The following is a 23,687-nucleotide window of genomic DNA, read 5'->3' as shown; positions in this document are numbered from 1 at the left end:
GACCATTGGTTATGGTTATGGTTAACACTTTTCAATTAATTGAACCCTCAGTTACGAACTCACGATTAGCCGACTTTGCACACCCCTATAATATATCACAAGAATTTTGATAAACTAATAGAATACCACCGGTTAAAAATGAGGTTTTTGGACGGAGTTAGTGTATGTGATCAAAATGGCAATAAAACAGAAAACTCAGGGACCCAGATAAGAAAAAATAATTATTTAAACTAAAATGATAATTTAAGACAAATCTTAGGGACTAAAATGACAATTTAGTATTTTAAAATAATGAAGTTCACTAAAAATTTCACGATGAACTTTCAAAAAAAACAAAAACCTTTAGGCGGGAAAAGATGAATAATTCATTTATTCCAATAACAAATTCAAAATACAAGCTGCATTCTCATTGGTCCATTGCCTTTCACACGGATTGTACTCCAATCCAACCCACTTGACAATCACTATATATAACAAAACCTCCATGACTTCCTTCACCGCCATCAAATCAAAACCCAAAACAAAACAAACTCACAACCAAACCAAATCCTTTTAGAGATGGAGTCAACCGGAAAGGTGAAGAAGGGAGCCGCAGGAAGGAAAGCCGGCGGTCCAAGGAAGAAGGCGGTGACCCGTTCAGTCAAAGCCGGTCTTCAGTTCCCAGTCGGTAGAATCGGCCGGTTTTTGAAGAAAGGACGTTATGCTCAACGTGTTGGATCCGGTGCACCGGTTTACCTTGCTGCTGTCCTTGAGTATCTAGCAGCAGAAGTAAGCATTCTTTTTTATTATCAGATCTAACCAACTGAACTTCAAATATATATGCTCCAGATCTGTTGTTTATATTGCATTGTTGTTTGTAGGTGTTGGAGTTGGCTGGAAATGCGGCAAGGGACAACAAGAAGAACAGAATAATCCCGAGACATGTGTTGTTGGCCATTAGGAATGATGAGGAGCTTGGAAAGCTTTTGGCTGGAGTTACCATCGCTCACGGTGGTGTTTTGCCGAATATTAACCCGATTCTTTTGCCCAAGAAGACTGCCGCTAAAGAGCCTAAGTCTCCATCGAAGGCTGCTAAATCCCCCAAGAAAGCAAAGTAGTTTAATGTAGACTTTGTTGTAATTGTTTGTTTGTTTGTTTTGTGGTGGTTTTAGAATAGTTTGTGTTTACATGTATTGTATTCAACCTAGAGAATGAAATCGCTTGTTTCTGTTTTGGGTAGATTATTGTGTTAATCTCTTTTATGTTTAGTGAGTTTGATTATAATTTTTGTGATGATAGACATGAATATAATCAGATTTTGACCAAAATCACCCTTTTCTGTTGTCAAATTTATATTTCTTGTTTTTTGGCTGTTTTATTGACCTTCAGTTTTAGTAAAATTGAGATATAAATTGTTTTTTTTAAAAGCTTAGCCAAACATGCCCGAAATCAAAAGATGAAATGTGGCGACAAGATCTATTGTTGGGAACATTATAATAGCAGGATTTCTAAGATTTAAACTTTCAGCTTTTGAAGACACACTTGGATAAACTTAACTCATGTTGCTTACGTCTTGTGATAGTTGTAGCTTTTGATCACACACTTGGATAAACTTAACTAATGTAAAATGTTAAAAAGATAATTTAAAAGAAAAACCAACATTAATTACATCTCTCAAAAGACTTGCAGGTGTCAAGAGATGACTTACTGAGCTTATGACCTACTCAAATAAGCTCGCTAAAAGCTTGAATTGGGCCAAGCTGAAGTTCTAGCCCGAGTTTTATATACCGAGTTTGATTAAGCCTCATGAGCCTCCAATTTATATAGATACAAGAGTATATAATTACATAATAGCTATCGTTCATGTGGATTAGAAATAGATCCAAAGTTGTAACTTTAAATTGGGAGAGATGGAAAGATTTCAATATTCGTGACATTGTGTTGTAATTTCTCAGGTTTTTCAGCTTCTTGCTGGCCTGTTTTCTATATTTTTATATAGATTTTCCAAAAAAAAAAAACAAAAAACAAAAACGTAACAGCTATCATCTCACACACACATACACATGTTAGATATTAGTAGGAAACCCATGCAATCGGCGAAAGTCACACCAGTTTCTTTTATACATATCCAATCGATTTGGTTGGTCACTGAACGATGAATAATGGCTTAGATGTCGTCGTGTTAAACATTTATGAAAAAAGTTAAATTCAGGCCGGCAGCTCTAGCTCATTATGAAATATAATCAATCACCTCTGGTTTCAAACTGGTGCAAATCTTACAACAAGAATCGCAAATAAATATACCGCTTTGCAGTTCTGTTAATGTTTTCTTTTAACAGCAAGGATGACATTAATACAAAAAAAAAAAAAAAAAAAAAAAAAGAAAACAAGTACATACTGACCAGCACAAGGAGCTGAACACAAAAACGAACAAAACATAAACATCAGACCAAAAATTAAACACTAAAACTCCTTTATCGAGAGGAATCGGTGTTAAACTGCGACCAAAATCTCCACTCCCATATAGAGAGATCTTTGACCGGTAGAAACGCCAATTCTTTCTTTTATGTACTTTTGTATGTGTAGTCAGTCACCTTGCCATTGAACACCTTCTCGTTTCGGTTAATCCAAAGCCTCCACATCATCCCGTACCAAGACAAATGGTTACCTCTGAGACAAAGAATAATAAACTTTAATTATCTAAGCATAAACTTCAATAGCAGATAAATACTGTTTTACTCTATAGAAGACAGTTTGATAAACAGGATTAGGTTCAAGAGTGAACACTAGTGTAGCTTGCGAACTGAGTGAACTAATCCTGGCCATACACGTGTGTAGATCAATGGCCAGGATCTGTTCGCAAATACACTAGTGTTCACTCTAGAACCCCACCCTTGATAAACATATCCTTAAACCCTAAAATGTAAACACTTAAACTTTGAATTAATAGAGGTTACAACAATTTCATAGCTACCAAACAGTACAAACACTCGTAACACAACATCCTACTCCTTTTTTACAAAGTATGAAAAATAAACACATACACACTAGAATTTTTATCTAAAGAATAAAATGTCATTTTCGTCCATGAGGTAGGTTTGGTCAGTTTTGCGACTTTCGTCCAAAGGTTTGTTTTTCACATCTGAATCCAAAAGGTTTGAAATCTTGTAATTTTCTTCCGGCTCATTATCTCCATCCATTTTTCTCTGTAAAGTCGGGTATTTTCGTTTTTTTTTTAATTTAAGGGCAATTCGGTCTTTTTCACTTTGTATACAAGCATTTAGCATAATGTACATCTATTCAAGGTACCCTTACTAAATAAAAAAGACGAAAATACCCCTGACTTAACGGAGAAAAATGGATAGAATTAACGAGCCGGATGAAAATGGCAAGATTTCAAACCTTTTGGATCCAAATGCAAAAAAAAAAAAAAAACAAATATTTGGACGAAAGTCGCAAAATTGGCCAAACCTCAAGGACGAAAATGACATTCTACTCCAAGCATATATAGAGTAAAGTACAGCACACAAAATCAATAAAAATACAAAAAAAAAAAAAAACAAAAGTATAAAAACGATCACACACCTCGTCTTGAAGCACCGACTCAGTTGCTTCATTTTTCAGCACCATCTCTCACTCAGAACCCTAAAAACAAAACAAAATAACCTTTAAACACAGAAAACACAAAATATATGGAACAAAATCACAGCCTGAAAGGCTGAAACAACAAACAGAATGTCAACATTGCCGATATTATCAGTACCGATATTTTGCATGGGGACCGATACCCGATATCATCGATTATTCATCCTCCTTATTTGACTCAAGCTTTAATTAAATATCCGTATTTAACATAGATAAACATAATTCGGCAATACAAAGTATTGGAGGGTAAGATGGTACCTTCTGAAAATATACGAATTTTCCTAGTCAAAGGACTCTCAAAAAGGAGCCGCCTGTCCTCATCACATAAAACTGGCTGACCTGTACAAAATAAAAAAAAAAAAATAATACAGATTATACTTTTTATCTAAACATAGCAAAAATAACTAAAACTAGCAAAGAATAGCTATTAGCAAAGATAAAACAGCATTTAAAGTACTTACGGTAGATAGCTCTGTTATCAAAAGCCCCTTAAGCGCTTAGGTAATTGGCTTTCGATGGTGTCACCAGACGACCAGGAGAAGTTAGCCTACAGAAACAAGTTTGACATCTTACAATAACTGACTCATTTTAGGGGTGCAAACGAGCCGAGCTACTCGCGAGCTACTCGAGCTCGGCTCGAAAAAAAACTCGAACGAGCCGAGCTTAAACGAGCTCGAGCTCGAGCCCGAGCCTAAAAAACAAGCTCGTTTAGTAAACGAGCCCGAGCCCGAGCTTCGGTTATCAAGCTCGAGCCGGCTCGCGAGCCTAAACGAGCTTTCTGTTTATATATTTTTTATTAATATATTAAACATATATTTATATAATAATAATTACCATTTATATAAATTTAAAAAATAACTTAATTATATGTATAATAATAATTATAATTAATATAAATTAATTAATAAATACTAAACGAGTCGAGCCCGAGCCGAGCTCAAGCTTGAAAAATTACCTTCGAGCTGAGCTCGAGCTTTAGAAATAAAGCTCGAATCGAGCCGAGCTCGAGCTCGATCTTTCATATGTTAAACGAGCTCGAGCTCGGGCTCGGCTCGGCTCGTTTGCACCCCTAACTCATTTAGTATCTATCTCACTGAATATTAAATTCACGTGACAACAAATATCTTACATTTAACTGTGTCAATAATATAGAGACCTACGAGACGACAACAGCCGTATTCGGCTTCATCCCTCTTTTTATCATATCATCCCGAAAGTCAATAGCTCTGGTCAACTCACCAGCGACACAACAACCATGTATTATAATATTATACGCAACTATATCCGGTTTCAAACCCTTATCAATCATGGAACCCCATAGCTTTATTGCTTCTTGTAGCTCACCAGTTCTACAATATTCATAGATAATAGTCGAATAACTCACATGATCCGGTGATATAATACCGTTATTATTCATCTCAAACAAGACCTCGACAGCTTCTTGAATTCGACCCATTTTGCAAAACCCCCGGATCAAAATGTTGTACGTTACGGTGTTTGCCAAACACCCTTCAATCATGACATTGTGAAGGGCTACCGCTTTTTGAATATGCCCTAAATTAGTAAGGCAGTCGAGAAAGCAGCCGTATGTCACGTGATTTGGAATAATGCCGTTAACAAGCATTTCCTTGCATAAAATCTCGGCTTTATCTACTAATCCGAATTTACATAAACAATTTATGATCACGGTGTATGTTACCACATTAGGGTGGCATTTTTCACTAATCATAATATCCCAATACCCCATTGCCTTCTCACGATCTCCGACTTTTCCAAAAGCATCGATTAAGCTTGTATATAATACAGTATCCGGTTTCAATCCTCGATCGTGCATTTCTTTCAAAAAATAAACAATTTTAGCAACGTCGCCTTGTTTGACGGTTCCGTTTATAATCACGGAATAACAAACGACGTCCATGTCAATCTCGTTCATCGCCATCTCATCGCAAGCCGTAATTGCATCGTCAAGCCGTCCGGACCGACAGTAACCTTGCAAGAGAGCGCTATAACACATCTCGTTTAGCTTATAATCTTGCTTGTTAAGTTTACTTACAAATTCTTTAGCTTCGGAAACCTTGTTAATCGAACAAAGACCGGTAATTATAGATCTGAAAGTATACGTGTCGGGTTTAAGACTCTTTTCCACCATGTCGTCAAGCAACTCAAACGCTTTTACCATGTTGCCCTCTCGACAATACCCCTCGATCATAACATTGTACGTTATCTCGTTAGGCGTAACGTTTTTATTCACCATTTCTTGAAATAAATCACTTGCTTGTGATATCATGTTTGCTATACAAAGACCGGAAATCAATGAAGTAAACGTATACGTGTTTGGAAAAATCTTTTTTCTAGTCATTTCATGATAAAGCCTCAACGCGTTGTACACATCTCTATGTTTACAATACCCGTCTATTAAACATGTATATGTTACGACTGTCGGATTCAAACCTTCGTAAACCATGTCTTCGAAAAGAGATTCTGCAATCGTAAGTTTACCCGACTTACAGTATCCGTTTATTAAAGAATTGTATGAATAAACAGACGTTTGAATTCCGGACTTATTCATTTCACTAAGCAAAGCACACGCACGATCAAGCTGACCTCTTTTGCATAACGAATCAATGATTATCGAGTAAGTAATATCATTAGGGGCTAAACCTTTGGCACCCATGTTTCTAAAAAGATTATCCGCTTCAACCACATTTCCCTCTTTGCATAACGAATTAATTAACGCATTATACACAAACAAATTCGGCACCACTTCGACGCGCTCCAAATCTTGTATCAAACCGTAAGCACTAATACCATCTCCATTTCGTCTCAACCCATCGACGACTCCCGAAACCACCGCCTCACTCGGAACAAATCCCATCTCCACCATTTCATCCACTAACGTTCTAGCGGTTTCAAACCGCTGTAACTTACAATAACCCATAACTAAACTACAATACGTCACCACATCCGCTTTCAACCCCTTTAAACCCAACCCTTTCATTACCTCCATCGCATCGTCCACCCGTCGACCCTTACAAAGCCCGTGAATCAACACATTATACATAACAATATTCACCTCACAACCGTTACACCCTTCGACCCATAACCACTGTACCATCTCCTTCGCTCTATCAAACCGCTTCAACTCGCACAAACACCGAACCACCGCAGTGTATATATACGCATTACCCCTAATGCCCATCTCATCGAAAAACCTCAAAACTAGATCGAACCGCCTAATTCGAATCAACCCGTTAAACACATCACTCACAGTTCTAACCTCAGGCATCAAACTCCTCTCCTTCATCAAATTCAAAACCGTAAACGAATCCAAAAATCTTTTACTTTGAACATAAGCATTAACCAACAAATCAAACCCTAATTGTCTAGAAAAGTTGAAATTCTTATACGTATTGTAATAATATTCAAATACAGAATTGGGATTTGAAGTTTGTTGTAAGAGGGTTTGGATAAGTGAAGATGCAGGCCATAAGTAATTGGATTGGACGAGTGAGTGAATGAGGATGCAAAACGACGTCGTGGAGTGGTGGAAGTGTTTGTGAAGGCCTAAGTAGTTGAAGAAGCGTAAAGCTAGACGTGGATCGTCTAGGGTTTTGAGGAGTACCTTTTCGATGTGGTGGGGTTTTAAGTTGTTGGAGATGAATGTGTTGTTGAAGGATGAGTTCCAGCTTTGGTGGCCTCGAATGATGGTGGTTAGAGTGGAGACTATGGTTTCGTCGGTGTTGAGATGGAGGTGGGTGGTGGGGTACGGTGGAGGGACGGTGGTGGGATTGGGTGGGAGTGGCCGGAAAGAACGGGGACGGTGGAGGTTTCTCATTTGGGGGTGAATGTGGAAGTGGAGGCTGAGTGAAATGAAAATATAAAGTGGATTTGTGGGAGGTGGTGAAATGTGAGTCAATTTTAATTCTTTTTTTTTTTTTTTTTTTTTTTTTTTTTTTTTTTTTTTAACTTTCAACGAATTCTCAAAGGGTCGTATTATTGGCACACCTTGGGGATTAAATCAACACCCTCAATACACATCGTATAGGCCTATACGATGCGTATTGAGGTGGCTTCAAACTTCTATGTCTGCCAAAGGCTGCCATTGTCCCCTAACAAAAAGTAATACGCATCGTATAGGCCTATACGATGCGTATTGAGGGTGTCGATTTAATTTTTTAATTTTTGCAAGGTAGCTTCCTGTCACGCGGTAGCTTTCCGTCACGCGAACGAAGATGCAGCACGTTTAGCATCTGTGCCTGCTTGAATTGTAGAAAGCAAAGGATAACGAAGATGAACATCGTATTTAGCACGAAAGTACTGAACAACCAAGATAACAGCTCCGGTTTCATTTGCTTCATCCACTAGAACTATTTGTATATGCATTCTATTGGTACTGAACAACAGAATCAGGTTCTCAAAACAATTGAATAGACCGATACTTGCTTCATAGGACTCACTTGAATCGTCTCGGGTGTAATAACGGTACGTTTAGCATCTGTGCCTGCTTGAATTGCAGAAAGCAAAGGATAACGAAGATGAACATTGTATTTAGCACGAAAGTACTGAACAACCAAGAGAACAGCTCTGGTTTCATTTGCTTCGTCCACTAGAACTATTTGTGTATGCATTATGTTTGTACTGAACAACAGAATCAGGTTCTCAAAACAAGGATCGTTCTAATAGATTAAAGAGAACTATTTCAGTTATTTCTGTTGATCCACAAATTACAACAAATTGTGTCTAATGCAAGGTTCTTCAAATGCGGTGTGTACGTTAAATACCGTTCACCGCTTTTTTAGTTGTTTCTCTTGTTAAGTTTCTGAACCAACCGAAATCCACAAATACAAACAATTTCTCGGTCGTTAATTTTTCCACTCACCGTGAAATCTGTCACACCCTGGCTTTGCGGAAGCGTGGTTAATTTGGTGTGACTTCTTAATACCATAGCTTAACCATAACAAAGCTATATGAATAAAAATCATGCAAGATCATCCATTCGATTTAGTTTTAAAATCCAAAAACAACAACATTGTTTTAACGGAACATACCCTAACAACATAAACATTGTTCAACAAACTTAAACATAACATAAACATGGTTTAAGGACTGTGACTTGTCCAGGAAAGAGTCACATTCCCTAAACCCCGGATGACCTCGTACTAGTGCAGCGGGAAAACGTGCCATACCGTGCCAGATCTTTTAATTCCCTGAAATACATGTAAGTTGAAAAATCAACAATAATGTTGAGCGAGTTCATGTGTAAGTGAGTAAATAAACCTTTGTATTTATCAAAATCCTGGTATGTAGCAAATAAGGAAAAAGAGATCACCAATGGTTTGCAAGGCCATTGATATGTGTGAAATGCAAGTAGGAAGGCTCAAACCTAGCAGATTTATGCGTCGGGTACAAAGTCATCCCGAGGTCCGTTATGCTGGGCCTGGGACTGGGCTCGCTACACCCAAATAGATCTATCGCTCCTGCCCCTCGGTCCTACCCTGAGGATTAATGACCTCAAGTTTCCGCCTACCCATTCACATGATCTAAATAGTAACCCTCCTTACGCTAACCATACCATGTATAAAGTAATCATAATCAAAGTAACATGTATTTCACCCCCGTAGTTTAGAAAACTGAAAACAGTTAAGAGAAAAGGGGGACATGAACTCACAGTCGGTGCGTCTCTACCAAGTATACTCCAAGTCAAGCAGCTGTGCAACGACCTACATGTACTAACTCTATTAGACGGACGGCCGTGCCTTAGCTTTATGGTTTAGGTTTTTGGGAAATAGTTAGACAACTATTTCGTGTTTACATTCCGTATATACTTGGTAATTATTTTCCTTCCCAAGGATGGGGGATTTAATACATGTGTGTTCGTATATCTTGAAAATATATTATTAAGTCTCACTTAATATATATTTATTTCTAATTCCCAAAATATAAATATTTTTCTCAAAAATATTATATTTTTACTTCACAAAATTCTCCCAAAATAATACTTTAACAAAAATACGCGTTCATAAATATTTCCGTAAAGTGCGTAAGTTACGTTTTAACGGTCGAGTGGTAATAGTAATTACCGGTGTAACTTATATATTTATCGTGAAAGCGTCCGTATTATTTTGGATTCGTTAACGTTTGATAATATTATTTTTATTCTAAAAATAATATTTATGTATCTTCACAAAATAATCATAAACACGCATCAAGTGATTTATGAAAAATATATATATTAAATATATATTTACTAAGTTTTATTTTGTGAAATCCCACCTCCGATATTTTGTAAATAAAGTCGTGGCGAAACTTATATTTCGAAAACATGTCAAAAAGTATTTCTAACACTTATAGTGAAAATATTTCTAAGTGTTAGGTTTTTAGAAAAATTTTGCCAGAGTTTCCTCTGTAACTGGAGGTGGCCACGCTTTCAAGCGTATAATTTTCTTTTACAAATCAATTCAACAATTTCTTTATTCGATCAAAACAATATCCAACACAACAACTAGTTAATAAATATGTAAATCGCAAAGATTTCATGAACTTGTGATTTACTCAAAAATACGAAGTAAATCTCATTATTTTTAGCGGATCTTAATATAAATTAGTCCGTTTTCGTAAAAACCCCGTTTTTATAGAAAGTACTTCTTTACATCTTCTTGTAGATTTTACAAAAATAGTTATTTTGTCGAAACTTTTGTGCTACACAAGTGTTTACACACTTGTGGTTTCTAAAAATCATTCTAGTTAACGTAAGATCCGTCTTTAGAAAACATGATTTCTTTGATACGTGGTTCTTTGAAAATACCGCTTGCAGATACGTAGATCTGCTAGTTGTAAATACTATTTCACAAGTAAAAACGCTTTTACACAAGTTCATGATTCGTGTGTGGTAGAGTTTCACCCTTTAACCCTTGTTTCTTTCAAAACAACCTTATGTCATGATCCATGATCATGACCAACCCGGGTTAAATGATGATCCGAGCTACCACAACATAGATCGGGTCCAAATTAACCACGCTTCCGCAAAGCCAGGGTGTGACAAAATCGAACAGTTTCTTCGTAGATTCCAACAAAGTTAATATTCACTGTGGTGGATGCAAGCATAAAGTTAGAAACCGGTGGTATTGAACCAACATTTCCTTCAAACATTCTAAACCCTACAAGGATGTTGGGAATTAAACGCATGTACGTGACAAAACAAGGATCGTTCTAATAGATTAAAGAGAATAAACCAAGTACAAAATCATCTGCTTTCTGAATCTGAATCTGAATGTTAACTTTTACTCATAAACCCTTGAATCCCAACGCTTCTATGATGATATCAACATTGTTTATCACCCTGTGTGAGTATTGGAAGCCCGACCACTAGCAGAAGAACCAGACACGTCTTCTATGATGATTCAAAACATTCACGAACAATAATGGACTCGGACTTATTGTTGTGAATTTGGTTTCTTCGGGCTTATGTTGATGGATAACGCAAACAAGTTCTGCACAGTTTGTTATTTAAATCTCTATTCGGTCATCTTTCCAAATTGCAACACACGATAAGTTCTCCAAAATAATGCATACACAAATAGTAACGGGACCACTGTAATAGACACATGTCACATAGTTTGAACGAGTCTAGAACACTAGTAATCCTCAACCGGCTTTGAAACTGGACGGAATCTACGAAGAAACTGTTCGAATTTGTGGATTTCGGTTGGTTCAGACAGACACAATTTGTTGGACAATGAATATTGAATGTGCAACAGAATGCATACATAAATAGTTCTAGTGGACAATGAATATTGAATGTGCAATGAATATTTTTAGAGAAGCATTGGGATTCAAGGGTTTAGTTGGAGCATGAAGAAACGAAACCCTAACAACTGATTCAGATTTAAACAATGCACGCCTTAATTCATCTTTTTTACTCCTTTTCCTTCATTTTCGAGAACAAGTCCACAAACTCACCGTGAAATCGAACAGTTTCTTCGTAGACTCCGCCCGGTTTCAAAGCCAATTGAGGATTACGAGTGTTCTAGGACTCTTTGGAACTTATTTGTGTATGCATTCTTTTGGTAGTTAATGATATCGATTGCTATAACATGATGGATGGGACACACACAGATAGATAAGCTGTCACAGTTGTCAAGACTGTTTGTCGGGTTTCCAATGCTCACACAGGGTGATAAACAACACTGATATGAACACATGTGTTTTGAAAATAGGCTTTGTTCTTGGTTTAATGAAGTTACACGTAACATCTAGTTATATTCAGATTTAAACAATGCACGCCTCAATTGAGATAACGGACATCCATCAAGATCAAAAAGAAAACTTGTGTTTCCCATAGTCACAAACGATTGCGGTTTGTATTTCGCATAGCCACTGTTTCCGTAGTAAAAAACGGTTGCGGTACTATTTGTTGGAATCGAAGAAAAAAGTAAAAAGATGAATTGAGGCGTACATTAGGAACAAGAAGTACAACAATCTGTTCATTATCTGTTGTTGTCTAAAATACGTTACAATACGTTAAAATACTCTAAAATACGCTAAAATACATTAAAGTACGTTAAAATACCCTAAAATATGTTAAAATACGTTAAAATATGCTAAAATACTCTAAAATACGCTAAAATACGTAAAAATACCCTAAAATACGTTAAAATAAGCTAAAATACGCTAAAATACGTCAAAAATACTATTAAATACGCAACAATATGTTAGAATACGTCAAAATACGCAAAAATGCGTCAAAGTACGCGACTAACGATATTTCCACACACATATACATATAATACGACACTATGGAGTTCAAGTGGATTTCAAACAAAACTGTACGTAATCATAGAATAAGATAATCGCACGCAACCGAACGGCACCGAAACGACTTATGTTGAAGGTATACGTAATAAAACGACCAAATATGCGAAAGTTCGGCAAAAAACGAGACGTATACGCGTCGAACCGAGGGAAACACGATAACACGAAATTTGAAATAATGCCATATACGATCGTATAGGCCTATGTTGTATCGTATATCAGCTTAATACGAATCGTATAGGCCTATTCGATTCGTATTAAACTTGGAATTTTCTCAAAAATACCCCTGAATTTATTAGAAAACTAGGGGTATTTAAGTAAAATCATCGATTAATGCGCATCGTATAGGCCTATACGATGCTTATTGAAATATAAATTTCTCAAAAATGTTTTTTTTTTTCAAATCAAGGGTTCCATCATTACAACCACTTGTTTTCAACGGAGATGTAATGCAATGATTTCTCTCAATTGAATAGACCGACACTTGTTTCATAGGACTCACTTGAATCGTCTCGGATGTAATAACAGTACGTTTAGCATCTGTGCCTGCTTGAATTGCAAAAAGCAAAGGATAACGAAGATGAACATTGTATTTAGCACACGAAAGTATTGAACAACCAAGATAAGAGCTCCGGTTTCATTTGCTTCGTCCACTAGAACTATTTGTGTATGCATTCTGTTGGTACTGAACAACAGAATCAGGTTCTCAAAACAAGGATCGTTCTAATAGATTAAAGAGAACTATTTCATTTATTTCTGTTGATCCACAAATTACAACAAATTGTGTCTAATGCAAGGATCTTCGAATGCGGTGTGTACGTTAAATACCGTTCACCGCTTTTTTAGTTGCTTCTCTTGTTAAGTTTCTGAACCAACCGAAATCCACAAATTCAAACAGTTTCTCCGTCGCTAATTTCTCCACTCACCGTGAAATCGAACAGTTTCTTCGTAGATTCCGTCCGGTTTCAAAGCCGGTTGAGGATTACGAGTGTTCTAGACTCGTTCAAGGCATGCAATGTTTCCTCTCAATTGAATAGACCGACACTTGCTTCATAGGACTCACTTGAATCATCTCGGAAGTGGATTTCGGTTGGTTCAGATCTCTTTGGGTATATTCGAAACCAACTAAAATACGTTGAAGTACTGAATCAACAGAAATAACTGAAATAACTTGAATCGTCTCGGAAGTACTGAACAACAGAAGGATGAGATACCAGCGGTTAGCTCAAAGAAGTTTCTCTCAATTAGGTGTTCCATTAGATTTCCTCTTTTATCATGTCTCATACATTACGAGATTCTTCGAGAATTAGAAAAGGAGAAAATACAGAACGACAAGGGTAGTATGAGTCTGAGTCCATTGTGGTTCGTGTCAGGTTTGTATTTCCCATAGCCACTGTTTCCGTAGTAAAAAACGGTTGCGGTTTTGCACATTCAATCTTCATTGCTTCATTATAATTAATAATGCGGTCTCGATTGAAGATATAATTGCAAGACTGTTTGTCGGATTATTGTACCAAGAAAGTCACTGGACTGCCGCAGATGAAGTCAAATTTGATCAAACTTGGACATCAGTCGTAAATCTTGAAGAAACAAAAGATAATCCCAGATTGTCTAAAGAAGCGCTTTTATCATGTGTGATCCAGAGGTCGGTCTCGGGTGGGCATAAGATCCGTGGGCCCTATTGTCGGATATGTGACTCAAGAAAGTCATTGGACTGCCGCCGATGAAGTCAAATGTGATCAAACTTGGAGATCAGACGTAAATATTGAAGAAACAGAACATAATCCCAGATTGTCTAAAGAAGCGCTTTTATCATGTGTGATCCAGAGGTCGGTCTCGGGTGGGCATAAGATCCGTGGGCCCTATTGTCGGATATGTGACTCAAGAAAGTCATTGGACTGTCGCAGATGAAGTCAAATGTGATCAAACTTGGACATCAGACGTAAATCTTAAAGAAACGGAACATAATCCCAGATTGTCTAAAGAAGCGCTTTTATCATGTGTGATCTAGAGAAGACGTATCGGGTGAGTTGTGGTTGATTTATAGGAGGAGGTTATGAAACGAATATATGTTTATGCGAATTTAAAGGACAATACTGATAGAGGTGCTGGTCTTTTCTCCCACTGTGCAAACTTGAAAAATCTCACCATAACACATCTAATATGACACATGATAAAAACGCTTCTTTAGACAGTCTGGGATTATGTTTCGCAAATTGGGAACCACATATTCGTGTGTAAAAGCTTGGAAAGATGACCGAATAGAGATCTGTATACACCCTTGGTATTTGTTTACCACATGACACATGATAAAAGCGTTTCTTTAGATAATCTGGGATTATGTTCCGCAAATTGGGAACCACGTTGTAGACTGGTTGGCTTGAATGGTTTTAATAATACTTGAAAATGGAAATAATCATGTCAAGATCTTTATCAATCATATCATCGACCAACTGCTCGAAATCCCTTTCGTTTCTCGGGTTCGCATTCGACACAACACAACAAAAAATAAATTCAGAAAAACAGCGGCCTGAGCCCGCCGCCAGACATAACCTGCACCTGTCAGTCTGCCATGTTTTTTACTTTAATTCAATACGCATCGTATAGGCCTATACGATGCGTATTGAATTGAAAAGTGTGTAGATAGACAAGGGGTGTGCCATTAGAAAATCTCTTCTCTAAAGGGGCTACTGACGAAATTCGACGAAATTCACTACATACTGGCGAAATTCATCACATCAGGATACAGTCGTCTCCGAACTAGGGAAAACCGTCACCTAGGGCAGAAGCCCGTGAACACTCGTCCGAAGGCACGACAGTGCGGTGAGGTAAAACCTATTCAGTTCAAGGATTGAACTATCGATCGCCGCCTACTCGCCTAGTCTCTCATCATCACCAGGTGTCGCTGAAAACTAATGGGAAGAAGCAGGAATTGAACTTGTGTCTCTTGGAAACTCAAGTCTCTCCATACCACTCCACCACAAGCTCGTTGGCTTATAGTTTTTGTTTGGAAAATTGTATTCTAAAAATCTCCTAGAAAACGTTATTAGTTATTGACAGATTTAGTTTTTTTATATTCCTACTGTCAGTCTCACATTCTAAATATTTTGTCTCCACCGATCCTCAGTTGATAAAACTTAAGTACTTAAGTTTTTTTCCAAGTTACAAACTGATGTTTTAGGGTTTTCGATCAGAACGAAGATACGAGTTGATTGCTGTAAAACTTACCTCGAAACAGTGCTTCAATTCGGGTGTTTAAACTTCTAATTAACAAAAATCAAGTCGTTTGGAGCACATTTTTGAGGTAAGATTTACATCAATCGACTTATATCCCCGTAGGATCAAAAACCCTAAAACATTAGTGTGTAATTCGGATAAAAACTCGGTGGAGGCAAAATATTTGAAATGTGGAACTGCGAGTGGGAATAATAAAAAGTGAGACTGCCAACAACCAATGACGCCTACTAAGGATTATTAGAATTCAATTTCTCTTTTTTGTTTTGAGGATATTAACGTTTAGAGTATGTTTTGTGGCATGTGGTGAAATGTGAAAAATATAAGATTCCGCCTCTCAATCTTTAACTTTTATAGACTCAGCGAGTTTCAAAACTTCCATGTATATGAACCAAAATATTGTCATAAACCACTTAAAAAAGTTATACAGAGAGATGTTAAATATTTTTATGCTTTATTTGGTCTCGACACTCTCCTGAGAACATTAAAGACTTGGTCTCGACACTCTCCTGAGAACATTAATCCACCAAGTACTTATGTTCAATAGCCTATAAGTTAAAAAGAATTTTTAAATCCAATGAGGTAGTGGTGAAATGGTTGGAGAAAAACTTGGTATTACTTGTGACTTAGGTTTGACTCACACTTTTCCCATTATTTTCCGCGGCATCTAGGTGAAGGGCGAATACGGGTGGCGCCGGTTCGTCTTCGATGAGAGGCGAGGTTTTACCAATTATTCCACTGTCGTTTTCTTTCTTTTTTTTTTTTTTGAACGGCCAACAAAAGTTATTTATTAATCAATGGGCCAACAACGTGTTAGTCCACACCAAGTTACATACACCAATTTAAAATGTCAAGCTAAACACATTTCCTTGATACATCAAAGTTACACCACTCCTTCCACGTTATTTCTTTCAGTGTCGATCGGCTTCCGATCCATAAGAAACCTAGTTGCTTAATTTCATTCGTCATTCGATCCCAGTTTATTTGTTTGTCATTGAAAACCAAATCATTTCTGCTTCGCCAAATTACCCATAGTGACACCTGCATGATTGCATACACTAATTTCCTCCACTTTACACTTCCTCGAACATGTTTGTGCCAATCCAACAGGTCTTTAGCTCTAAAGGCGAAAATACTTGATATCTTGCACCAATGTGATACAAAGTTCCACACATATTGTGCCACCTCGCAACATAAATTGACCAATTAACAAATAACCGGGTAGAAAGTGTCGCCTCTAAATCACAACATTAAGAGAACATACATTTTGAAGCGAAAGCGAAATTGACTAATTATGCCAAATAGCATCAATGTCACACCATATTGCGGTGGGGGCGTTAAATTATGCCAAATAGCATCAATGTCACACCACATTGGTGTGGAATTGTTATAACTATTTAAAATGAATCATGATATTTTATTTTAACTAGAATTAAGCCCCCTGCATTGCGACGGGGGCGTTAAATTGTGCCAAATAACATCAATGTCACACCACTATCAGCGACCACCAACACTAAAGTTACGACGTGTTAATGTAAAGAAATCAGACCGAAATGTAAAACATAGAAAAGAATAACTAAGTAAATCTAAGACCCGCACGTTGTGACGAACCTGTCAAACGGGAAAAAATACACGTAAAAACATTGAACCACACGCACATTGCGTCATATTAACTCACAAAATTTAGAAAGAAACGTAAAACCACATACGCACGTTGCACCGTGTTAACTCGGAAAATTTGGAACGAAAAGTAAAACAAAAATTTGCAAAAGATGAAAAATATAGGGTCAAAGTTGAAAGTAAAAAGATTGTGAGGTTAAATTGTAAATGATGAAAAATTTTAGGTTAAAAGTAAGAAATCAGATTTTATGAGTTTAAAATGTAAAAGATGTAAATTTTTGGGTTAAAAGTAAAAAATCAATTTCTTTTTTTGAAAAACACCCTAAACATAAGGTACAATACCATTATGCATAAAGAAGTTACAAATTAATATCAAAATTAATTAATATGATAACAAAAAGTTGCCACCTTTTGTTGTCACCCGAAGTCGTAGTTAAGTTGTTTGGCCTAGAATTTTCCTCAAAACCACTTAAAACCAGCCAAATCAAACCGTTAACAACCCTATCAAGCTATTGTAACTGCACTTTTGTTGACTTTACTTTGGCATGTTCCCTTTTTAGTTGTTCCTCTTCATTTGATATTATTAGTTGTTTGAAATAAAAACACAACATAAATTGACTAATTAACAAATAACCGGGTAGAAAGTGTCGCCTCTAAATCACAGCATTAAGAGAACAATCATTTTGAGCGAAAGCGAAATTGACTAATTTCTTGCTTTTGGAATTGTTATAAATATTTAAAATGAATCTTGAAATTTTATTTTAACTAGAATAGAATTAAGCCCCCTGCATTGCAGCGGGGGCGTTAAATTGTGACAAATAGCATCAATGTCACACCACTATTAGTGACCACCAACACTAAAGTTACGGCGTGTTAATGTAAAGAAATCAGACCGGAATGTAAAATATAAAAAAGAATAATTAAGTAAACTTAAGACGCGCACGTTGTGACGAACCTGTCAAACGGGAAAAACTACACGTAAAAACATTAAACCACACGCACATTGCATCGTATTAACTCACAATAGAAGGAAACGTAAAACCACATATGCAAGTTGCGCCGTGTTAACTCGGAAAATTTGGAACGAAATGTAAAACGAAAATTTACGAAAGATGAAAACTATTTAGGGCCAAATGTTGAAAGTAAAAAAGTCGTGAGGTTAAATTGTAAATAATGAAAAGTTATATGTTAAAAGTAAGAAATCAAATTTTATGAGTTTAAATTGCAAAAGATGAAAAATTTTTGGTTAAAAGTAAAAAATCAATTTCTTTTTCTGGAAAACACCCTAAGCATAAGTTACAATACCATTATGCATAAAAAGTTACAAAATTAATAACTATATTCATTCTTCAAAACGGTGTCGATGTTTTGGTCAATTCATTCTTGAAAACGGTGTCGATGTTTTGGTCAATTCATTCTTCAAAACGGTGTTGATGTTTTGGTATTTTCCAAGAATTATATACTAATAAAATTAGAAGTGAATGAATAGTGCTACTTATTTACGATATTGCCATTTGATATATTAATTAAATAAATAGTGATTTCAACATATATTAATTAAAACAAATGATATATTAATTAAATAAATAGTGATTTCAACATATATTAATTAAAACAAATGTATTAATTAAAACAAACTAAATCAATAGTGATCTAGGAAATATAATAATATGGGGTATGGGGCGGGGGTTGTGACGTGGGTTGGGTATAAACGCCCAAGTCACCACCTCGGGTGAGCTTGGGTTTCGGCGTGGCCCCTTAGGTGGGGGTTTCAGCCCGGGCGTTGGGCGGGGCTATCAAGATGACATGGCGTGATCTCATTGGCCAAGACAAGTAGCCGTTTGGGCTAGTCGTTTGCCAACGGCTATGTGTTTAAAAAAATCTAGGAAATATTAGAATATGTGGTATGGGGCGGGGGTTGTGTCGTGGGTTGGGTACAAACGCCCAAGTCACCACCCCGGGTGAGCTTGGGTTTCGGCGTGGCCCCTTGGGCGGGGGTTTCAGCCCGGGCGTTGGGCGGAGCTATCAAAATGACATGGTTGGATCTCATTGGCCAAGACAAGTAGCCGTTTGGGCTAGCCGTTTGCCAACAGCTATGTGTTTAAAAAAAAAATTTAGGAAATATTAGAATATGGGGTATGGGGTATGGGGCGGGGGTTGTGGGTTGGGTTGGGTACAAACGCCCAATTCACCACCCCGGGTGGGTTGGGTTTCGGCGTGGCCCCTTGGGCGGGGGTTTCAGCCCGGGCGTTGAGCGGGGCTATCAAGATGACATTGCGGGATCTCATTGGCCATGACAAGTAGCCGTTTAGGCTAGCTGTTGGCCAACGGCTATGTGTTTAAAAAAAAAGATCTAGGAAATATTAGAATATGGGGTACGGGGCGGGGGTTGTGGCGTGGGTTGGGTACAAACGCCCAAGTCACCACCCCAGGTGGGCTTGGGTTTCGGCGTGGCCCCTTAGGCGGGGGGTTTCAGCCCGAGCGTTGGGCGGGGCTATCAAGATGACATGGCGGGATCTCATTGGCCAAGACAAGTAGCCGTTTGTGCTAGCCGTTTGCCAACGGCTATGTGTTCAAAAAAAATCTAGGAAATATTAGAATATGGGGTATGGGGCTGGGGTTGTGTCGTGGGTTGGGTACAAACGCTCAAGTCACCACCCCGGGTGGGCTTGAGTTTCGGCGTGGCCCCTTGGGCGGGGGTTGTATTTGAGGGTAAAAATCGGTGAATACCGGTGCCGAACCGGTACCGAAAATACGTGACGTTTTAGTTTGAGTTACTTTTTGTTATTTGACATGTTTTGTCATTCTTATAGAACGATTTGGTTTAGCGCGCCGCAACGCGCGCGCATGGTAAACAACTAGTTGTTAGTAGTTTTGCAATAGAAACATATACTCACTTGCCAAAGAGTCATCCGGAACCCAAGACGAATTTCCCTTCCCTTAGTTTCATGAGGAACTATATTTTTGCTAACATCTGTATTCACATAGCCATATATTAAATCAAGAAAGTTGAGAACAACATGTGATTAATAAGTAAAAAAGTCAACCTTTATGAAGGAGGACGCCTTTATGTGGCTTTCGATTAGAGGAGGGATTAGATCCGTTGACTGGATTGATTGGCTAGATTTTAACATTTTGTTTATGCTGTAAGCCTGTAACCATTTTGTATGTTTCACCAGCCTCTTGTTGGGCTTTATTGTCTAATAAAGTTGTTGCAGTTCAAAAAAAAAAAAAAAAGTAAAAAAAGTCAATCAATAGGGTGGTGTTCAATTGGTAAAGACAAAACAACACTGTGGGAGGGAAAGGTCTTGGAATAAAAGAAATTTGCGGTTAAAAAAAAAAAATAAAAAAGTCAACATAAAAGCCAAAGGGAGTTCATTTATAATTGAGTTTTATGGTTAGGTTATGGTTAGGTGTATAAATAACACAATAATTGAACGGTCACTAAGACAATATAATACTTGTTACCTCTTTATTGTTTTTGAATTAGCATGTTCTTTTTTTCTTTTTTATTTGGATTTATTATCTGAATGTAAAATTAACTGGCACATACCGAGCACCTATGGTTAACCATTGTAAACTAACCAAATCATATTCCCTAAAATGTTAGGAGTTCAAATCCTGCAGACTGCAGGTTGTGGTGTATTGATCCTATAAAAGTTAGGACTTACGATTAAAAAGATACAACAAATTCAACGATATCATTAACCTCACCACTGACACGAGTCATCCATCATACACGTCACAAGAGATGGATAAACTTTTACTCAAGTTTATCGACCTGGAAATGTTTGTAACTGATAAAGATTGAGAAAGTCACGATGCACGATTGAGAAGAAAACAACACACGTTAGGAATATTCATATGCCGGATTTAAGGTTTAATCAATCAGGGAGATGATGAGATCAAACTGGAACGTCGCTTAGAATCTTCAGAGTTGATGATTGTGGTGAGGGTAGGCTTGTGATGGGCGATGAAGTGAGAGGGGCAAGATTGAAAGATAATGTTAAAAATTTGGGATTTGAGCGCGAGCTTTAGGTATGTATGCCATCTTAAAATTGGTGTTAAATTACCAATTTAGCCGTCTAGTTTCCTTGAAACAGTATTATAGATTATAGATATGTTGGAAGTTTGGTGTGAATGGAAAGTCTCAAGTGGTAAAACCACCTTGTCCCACATTGGTGTGGGAACAAAAGAAAAGGCAATTTATAAGGCAAAAGCTTCTCCAAGCAATTGTAGTCTTATGACATGTTTTACCACAAGTCCTACCCGCGCGTGCGCAGGGGGGGGTGCAAAAATTTGAGTTTCGGAGCTGGAATTTGGTTGAACTCGTGCGTGCCCGCACATCCTGCGGACACGAATGCAGCTCCGAAAACCCGGGCCCGCGTGAGGCCAGTTTTTGCACAGACTCGTAACTGTTATTCTCGTTTTTAATTATGATCATTCTTTTCAGTTTCTAGACTGTTATGATTTCTTTTTAATGATCATTATGTTTCAGTTTTAAAACTGATACAATAATTGCAATAATGACCATTAGTCTGGTCTTTTAATATGCTGCAATGATGTTGAGAACACAGTTACAATTTTATGGCTATAAAACCGAACCTTTTCGTTCAGTTTAGACACACCGAAATCAACAGTCTCTCTCTACAGCATTCTCCAGTTTTCTTTCAGGCAAGTGTTCAAGTCCGGCAGCGCTCGGTGCTGTTTCGAACCGGCGTACCCTAGGAACAGACGGCGAATCTGTTTAAGGGAATTGTGTCAAACACAAGCCCGGTTAAATCGTTTACTGTTTCTTTTATTCTTCTATTTTTGCAACCTTTCTAACCACTGTTCTGATCAGTAGTTCTGTTTCATCTTGCCACTGCTTCAACCGACAGTGGTTGATCAGCGGTTAGACTGATCAGTGCTTAAACTGATCAGTAGTTAAGTTCATCAGTAGTTAGACAAACTGATCAGTGGTTTCCAATCAGTGGTTTTCAAGCAGTGGTTATTTTTCTAACAAACTTAAACAGATTTTATTTACTGATTACCAGTTTTCTTTCAGAATGGAATCTCAGCCGATGACTACTGCTGTTTCTGCTGTCATGACCAGTGCTGTTTCTGCGGTCATGACTTCCGCTGTTTTTGTCACTACCGGTCTGGTTGCACCACTGCCTAATGCAGTTTCGCATGCTGAAAAACCAGAGAAATTCAATGGTGTGAATTTCAAACAGTGGCAGCAAAAGATGTTCTTTTATCTGACCACGCTGAATCTGGCAAGGTTCTTGACTGAACCGAAACCCCATGTTGAGGAAGGGGAGATGGATGCTCAAACTGTGAGCGCGATGCATGCTTGGAATCATTCGGATTTCCTGTGCCGCAACTTTATCTTGAATGGTTTGGTGGACACGTTGTATAATGTGTATTGCAAAGCCAAGACTGCCAAAGAATTGTGGGAGTCTTTGGATCGCAAATACAAAACAGAAGATGCGGGCACTAAGAAATTCGTGGTGTCAAAGTTCTTGGACTTTAAAATGATAGACTCAAAAACTGTCATGAGCCAAGTCCAAGAATTGCAGGTTATCCTTCATGATATTCATGCGGAAGGAATGATTCTCAGCGAGACATTCCAAGTTGCTGCAATGATCGAAAAACTGCCACCAAGTTGGGTTGATTTCAAGAACTATCTCAAGCATAAGCGAAAGGAGATGACCATTGAAGATCTTGTTGTTCGTCTTCGGATTGAAGAAGATAACAAAGTGGCCCTAAAAAAGGTTGATGGTCCTGAAACTGTGAAGGCCAATCTTGTTGAACATGGGCAATCTTCGAAGGGAAAAAACAGTGGAAAGGGCGGAAAGAAAGGTCATGGGAAACGCTCCAACCTTGGTCCTAAGGGGGGAGTTGGAAAAAAGAAGTTCCTTGGAACTTGTTACAATTGTCAAAAGCAAGGCCACAAGGCTAGCGAATGCAAGCTTCCCAAGAAAAAGGAAAATGCTCAACAAGTGAACATGGTAGATGAAGTCGATAAGCTTGTTGCCATGGTCACGGACCTCTCGATCTTGGTCACGGAAGTGAACATAGTTGGGCAAAATAACAAGGATTGGTGGGTCGATACGGGGGCTACTCGACATGTGTGCTTTGACAAAAGCCTTTTCAACACCTTCAAGGAGGTGACTAATGGAGAAAAGGTTTTCATGGGAAATTCTGCCACGGCAGAAATAAAAGGCGAGGGTAACGTGGTTTTGAAGATGACTTCGGGAAAGGAACTCACTTTGTCCAATGTGCTGTATGTTCCCGAAATTCGTAAGAACCTTGTGTCGGGATGGCAGTTGAACAAGTTTGGGTTCAAAATGGTAATTGAGTCGGATAAGGTCGTGTTGACCAAAAATGGTGTTTATGTTGGTAAGGGCTATGCC

General features: G+C 37.8%; 2 protein-coding genes across 2 annotated transcripts; one reads left to right on the top strand and one right to left on the bottom strand.

The window, feature by feature from the left end:
- Positions 1–489: 489 nt before the first annotated feature.
- On the top strand, positions 490–1,218 carry LOC110873157 (histone H2A). The gene is made up of 2 exons (XM_022122085.2): positions 490–768; positions 861–1,218. Exons 1-2 carry the CDS (start codon positions 559–561, stop codon positions 1,095–1,097), a joined length of 447 nt encoding a protein of 148 aa, XP_021977777.1. The 5' UTR covers positions 490–558; the 3' UTR covers positions 1,098–1,218.
- Positions 1,219–2,214: 996 nt separating this feature from the next.
- On the bottom strand, positions 2,215–7,507 carry LOC110873158 (putative pentatricopeptide repeat-containing protein At5g59900). The gene is made up of 5 exons (XM_022122086.2): positions 4,754–7,507; positions 4,086–4,171; positions 3,883–3,963; positions 3,565–3,624; positions 2,215–2,649 (listed from the first exon to the last, which is right to left on the bottom strand). Exon 1 carries the CDS (start codon positions 7,457–7,459, stop codon positions 4,781–4,783), a length of 2,679 nt encoding a protein of 892 aa, XP_021977778.1. The 5' UTR covers positions 7,460–7,507; the 3' UTR covers positions 2,215–2,649; positions 3,565–3,624; positions 3,883–3,963; positions 4,086–4,171; positions 4,754–4,780.
- Between the last annotated feature and the right edge of the window lie 16,180 nt (positions 7,508–23,687).

Source organism: Helianthus annuus, chromosome 8 (assembly GCF_002127325.2).
Source record: "Helianthus annuus cultivar XRQ/B chromosome 8, HanXRQr2.0-SUNRISE, whole genome shotgun sequence".
NCBI classification, from domain to species: Eukaryota; Viridiplantae; Streptophyta; class Magnoliopsida; order Asterales; family Asteraceae; genus Helianthus; species Helianthus annuus.
The sequence above is the reverse complement of the archived record's forward strand: the minus strand, read 5'-3'. Positions and strand labels throughout refer to the sequence as shown.